This window comes from Rhea pennata, chromosome 3, assembly GCF_028389875.1.
Source record: "Rhea pennata isolate bPtePen1 chromosome 3, bPtePen1.pri, whole genome shotgun sequence".
In the NCBI taxonomy this organism is placed as follows: Eukaryota; Metazoa; Chordata; class Aves; order Rheiformes; family Rheidae; genus Rhea; species Rhea pennata.
The window spans coordinates 65,888,775-65,894,774 of record NC_084665.1 but is presented as its reverse complement, the minus strand read 5'-3'; the positions used below and the strand labels follow the sequence as shown (position 1 = coordinate 65,894,774).

At 40.1% G+C, this 6,000-nt stretch overlaps 1 protein-coding gene across 1 annotated transcript in view; it reads left to right on the top strand.

Annotated features, from left to right (window-relative positions):
* The first annotated feature begins 3,218 nt into the window (after positions 1-3,218).
* Positions 3,219-6,000, top strand: part of PDE7B (phosphodiesterase 7B) — a 185,055-nt gene continuing 182,273 nt past the window's right edge. The window contains exons 1-2 of the mRNA XM_062572510.1: positions 3,219-3,249; positions 3,370-3,484. Of these exons, the coding sequence (XP_062428494.1) occupies positions 3,464-3,484 (21 nt within the window). The 5' untranslated portion in view covers positions 3,219-3,249; positions 3,370-3,463. The remainder of the gene's footprint in view (positions 3,250-3,369; positions 3,485-6,000) is intronic.

Here is a 6,000-nt window from a genome sequence, read left to right as displayed (position 1 = left end):
CTGGTTGTCCACCAGGACCCCTAGACCCTTCTCCACAGAGCTACCTTCCAGCAGGTCAACCCCCAGCCTGCAGTGGTGCATGGGGTTATTCTTCCCTAGGTGCAGAGGGTAATAGCCCAATGCATGGACAAGCCTTGGCAGTCTTTCCCTGACATATTCTTGTATTTCTCACATTTGAGGTTCTGGCAGGCAGCAAACCTCTCTGGACAAGAGATCAGGTTGGCAGATAGGTGTCTCTGTCCCCTACAGCATGGAGTCACCCACAACAATCACTCCCTGCTTCTTCTGGGTGTTCCCACAGGGCACATAGTCTGTAGGCCCAGTTGCTTCCTTTGAAGCCATGCCCAGCCCCTCCTCAGCCTGGAGGGCACTAAACCTGTTCCTCAATTGCAGATCTTCAGGAGGAGTAAGAGTCTTTCTCCTCCTATGAGAAGTGACAAGTTTCCAGCCTTCATCTACAGTGTTATGATGTACTGTTTCACTCAACACAGAGCCCTCTGGCAACTCTGGTGCTCAGGGCTGTATGATCTCCGAGAATACCCTATTTCTTCTTCTTCTTCTCAGATGCTATGCAGCCTACTGACTTCCACCTGTAACTCCTTTACCTGACAACACAACTCATCAACAACAGCACACCTGCAGGAGAGCTGACTGTGAGCCCAGACCTCACGGAGAGGCCCCAACACTCCCTGCAGCCTGGGACCCATAGAGCTGCATCTGCTGTCAGAGGGTCTGTCTGCGCCAAAGCCTCTGACACAGCTGATGCAGTGACTCCAACAGCTACTGAGGAATGTGCTCTGCAGCGTGTCATGACCATATCTGAGGAAGCATACACTACTAGGATTGGAAACGAAGGTGCCTTCTTGCACCCTGCTGCACAAACTGCTGCACAAACTGCTGTGCCTGATTGCTGCTTCTGCTAGCTGCACTCATGCCCTAGTCAATGCCCTAGTCTTGTCTCAATACTCTAAAGTAGGACCACCTGTATCTAAACTGCTCTTGAAAGATGTTTGCCTAATCCTACTTTTAAAAATAGACAGTAATAGGACACTGTGGACTATCATAGCCTATCTATTTCAACGCTTCACTCTCCTAGCTCTAGATTTTCTTATGTCCAGTCTAGCTTTGCTGCCATTTATTCATTCTAACCACAATGAATATGGTGAAAAAATGTTTCACTTCGTCTTTGCATATAACATCTACCTATACTGGCAAACTAAATAGTGCCAGTACACAGGCCTGAACAGTGACGCTTGGTCATCTGTAATGTTATATTACTAGAATGGGCCCTGACAGGATTTGGGCATTCTCCTAAACAATTCACAAGCACAGTTTGAGACTTAATAAGCAGTTCCGCTGCAGTCATGTTGTCACGAAGGCTTTAAAAGAGCTTCAAAGTGTGATCAGATAATGTCTTCAGGTGAAAGAATAGTACTGCACTTTTTTAGAATAGATGTACCCTTTATATCTCTCTGTTTTTGGACAAGACAATATCAATCTCAGCCTTTCTCATAGGCTCCAGACTTCTGAACATTCTTGCTGGAGCCTTTCCAGTAATACTGAAACCATACCATTTTTAACAGACATTCCTAAAACTGGTCCCTGACGTGAAATTCCCAATGTGCAATGCTCTGCTGAGCCCTCACCAATGCTTAGTGAAGATGAATATGATGATTTTCTGTATATTGTAAACCATATTCCTATTTATAAATTTCAAATTGCTTTATACAGTTCTGAAGTACTGCCAGATGAATTTAATGAGCTCAGATTGATTTTTAAATCTTTAACTTATTTAATACTTTTGAATATGTTTTTTCAGCATTAATATCACCATAAACTTTTACATTTGTTAGCAAAGTTGATTACATTAGCAGTGATACCATGGGCAGATTTTTCAATGAAAAGAATCATTTAATATTTAGGCCTCTCTGGAACCACTTTTTGAGAGCCTCAGTGGGTAGCCATCAGTGCATTTTCACGGAGAAGCTCCTACTACTTCTACTATTTTCATACTTGTTCTTTGGATCACTGGAGGATTTCTTTCTTAAGAGCTGTCAGTCTTCTCACTTTCAGAAGCATTTACATTTATATTAAAATTAAATATTAGACTGTTAGGACTTTTTAGGACTGAACTATGCCTCATAAACCAATCTCTTTGAAAGTAATCCTACAAGAAGAAAAGAATAAAATCAAAGTGATGAAGACAACTAAACTGTTGTTCTTGTCAACTGATCTCCTATCAATCATCTTGCATTGTTGTGGGCTCTGTGGCCGATGCTAATTGATCTTGATAGATGTTGCTTGTTTTTTCCTTCTACCTAAGCTGCATATCTTCCCTTTTGGTAATGATATGGTGATACGGGAAGCCAGGCTTTAACATAGCCTCCTGCTTTTTACTGTAGGCTTCAGTATGAAATAAAATACAGTGTGCTGGTTTACAGCAGATCTCTTATTAGAGTGCTGTCTGGGCTGTGATTTGCTGGTGCAATGGATGGTTGCCTAGAGCAGCACAACCTGAAGTAGTTGCGTCAGTGACTCTGACCTGGTAATGACAGAATTTTGCTAATTTGTATTCTAACTAGAACTGACTGATAAAGGAATGCATACAGTAGTGCTGTTCTCATCTCTTTTTTGCCAGTTTACACTAGTGTAACATCATGGAATTTAGAAAAGCAATTCCTGATTTACATCAGGGCAAGGGCAGAATCTGGTCCAATTTTCTGCCACAGATCTATCCATATAGATAACAGCTTTCACTGGGAAATAGTTTAGGTGAATTTAAGAACACGTCAATGTATGTTTGCATAAATATAGCCTTTCTCCATTTTGTGTGGATATTTTGGATCTTTCTGGTTCCTCTCATTATAATATATTTCTAAGCTAAATCCAGGACAGATAAATTATGGCTCTGGTTTCTTTTGAGTAGGGTAGCCTGCCTAAATCGCTGCCACATTCTTCCCATAGTAGTTGTTTAAAATTAATAGCACATGCAGAGGAAAAACTAAACCCTTTGACGTCACTCTTGAAATGAGGAAACATAAACAGAAAAGGCTTCACTCCGCTGAGCTGACAGTGCCGAAGCCGATTGGTCTGCTTTTCCTTGCCTGTGGCAGTTGACAGCACCTCCCAGCCGTGCACGGCCTTCTGCTTGCTAACACAGTCAGTCAGACTGCAGCAGGCTCAGCTCTATCCCAGCCCTTTAACTGGCAGAAAAGTGCACTCTCTTTCCGATTCTTTTTGCTTCTTAAGGTGGTTTTATTGGCTGGGTTGGGGGGCTTGGGGAGGTTTTCTTTTCTTTTTTCTTTTCTCTTTTTTTTTTTTCTTTTTGGTTGCTGTTGTTACTTAATTGTATTCCAATCCTGGATGCAGTTACTGGATTCTGCAGTACAAGTCTTCATGAACAAGCTGCACCGCTTAGAGATTTCACGGCATTCAAAGGTCACAGAACTGCCACTATGGTTAAATGTCTTGTTTAATGGTTGAGGTATGTACAGCAAATCTAAAAGAGGCAGCATGATTATTTTTAAAGGGGAACTAAAACTGCGAGGGGGAGAGGGAGATAATACTATCATTTAAAGGAGAAGATTTTTACTGGTGATTGTTACTACAGCAACCGGTTTTTGAATTTCCTCCCTTTTTTCATTTTGTTCAAACTAGATGAACATTCTGACTTATGTTGATTTAACCATTTTATGGCAAAAGAAGATTGCAGAAAGAATCTGTTGCTGTAATCCTTTCTGGCCCCACTGAGGAAAGTGTGATTGCTATCTCGCTGTGTAGTCCTACTGCTCAATGGCAGGAGAGGAGACCTTGCACTTGGTTGCCTTAGATGAAGGGAGGAAGAAACTCATTCCTATCCGGAGGGGGCTGCGAGTTCTTCTGAGAGTTAGAGCAGAGAGAGGCAGAGTTGGAAACAAATACATCAAGCAGAAAAGAATATTAGCATCATTTTTAGGAGTACATGTCCCACAGCATTTTATTACTACATGCTTAAGATGCTTTACTTGATTTGGGTTCAGAAGTTCAAAATTAAGAGGAAGCCTGCGCTTTAACTTATAAGCAGATCCTCCGTGGGAGGGGAGGGAGCTGATCGTCTTGTATCAACATCAGTTTTTCAGAGAGCTTTTGCGACCTAACCAGAGAAAAGTAGAAATTTAATTGGAAGTTGAAGTAGTGCAGCCTGATGTCTATTTAATGGCATATAGCTTCAATTCATATTCAAGCAGCTAGTGATCTGACTTGAATGAGTATTGCAGCATTACCATGAACAGTGTGTGCTGCAGGAAACGAAAGCAACTGCTAGCATAAAACTAATATTGTTTTCAGGAGTGTGATTCTAACATGCAAGAGGAGGAGCCACTTGTCAGAGTTCATGTATGTGTGTGTGTGAGTGATCTTAAAAATTACTTCAGTCAATACAGCCAATTTCTTCTGTTAATTTGATTAAAAACAGATATGCTCAGTGTCTAGCAATCTTATTTTTTTCACAGTTTGAGACTTCTTATAGCTCTGAGATGTTACTGTAAATATAAACCTTCTACAATTTTAAAATCTTGTAGTTTAAGTGAACAAATCATACCTGAAAAATCAATTCATATAACAAACCTGCCTCATGCAGTGTACTTTGAAGGGCTACAAAAATTTACTACACTAGGCTCAAACATGCTAGATGAAGGACTACAAAAATATTAGCTCTGAAATGCAGAGGATGTGATATGTGCTGTGAATGGACAATTGCTATTCTGCAGTGCCTAGTGGGAAAACAAGGACTTTGTGTATTGCAAATGCATAACTGCAGATCCTCCATTTCCTTTGCTGTATCTTCACAGATGAATACAAGAACAAAGAGGGTTGTCACAGATAAACTCTTTAATGTCACATCTCTTTCGAGATACTAAAGGATAAATCTTTTTCATGTCATCCAGTAACTCAAAGTCAAACATTGTTCGTTGAACTATTATTCTTTAATCTCCATACTATCCTGTCCTCCAGCCCTCCTAAGAGCCTTACGTGAATTGCCAGCTGTTTTCAAAAACTAAAGCACTGCTTTTCTAGGCCTGAGTTTAAAAAGATTAATACAGTATTTGTTAGAAGATTAAATTAGTAAATTTGACTAAGAGGAAGTCTGTTCTGTAAGGAACAGCCATATAGCTATGTGAAGCAATCCAAGTTTCCAAAAGGTACTCTGTAAGACATTGGTTTTGTAATAATTTCCTAGAAGTACTTCTTTTGATAAATGTCTTTCTAGTGAATCTCAGATTTTAAGCTCTGAAATCTACCTTTTGCTACATCCATATTTTGTAGCAGCTACTACAAGCAGTGCTAAGTATAAGTGGACTTCAGCTGAAGAAATAACTGTTTTTCTACTTTACTAATGAACTTCCACTTTAGCTACAATGCATTCTCTGAACATTCTCAGTTCAACATCGAAACCGAATAAAATTTAAGGCTGGTCCCTTTGCAGTGGCTAAAGCTTACTGACATTTGCAGGCACACTGTTCAAAAAAGGATTTTGTATTGCAGAAATCTCATGCTGTATGAATGGCTGTTCATTATAAGTTTATTTGAATAGAGTGGACAAGAGTTGTCACCAGTGAAGTTCCAGTGATTCTAGCAGAGTAATGCATACTCTACTGAGTCCCATCCTGTGTATGTGAAATGTTAAATTCTGTAACCCAGTATGTAAAATATACCATGTAGCAGCAGCTGTTTCCTCCCTTCCCTCCACATTTATGTGCCTTTCTCTTCTGAAACTCAGCTCTCTGTGTGCCCTTGCCAGACCTCTGGGTAGATCATTGAGGCAGACTGATTTTCCAGTGTCCTCATTGCAATTATGAAGTATAATTGAGACATTCAGTCATTTGTAGTTCCTTTCCACTCGCCCCATGGTTCTTCTACCAATAGTTAAAGTGTATTCTAATGAGAAAGTCTGAAAATTGATCTTTCATGACATATATATGATTTTCTTGTAATTTTTCAGTCTTATAGGGAAAAACTTCT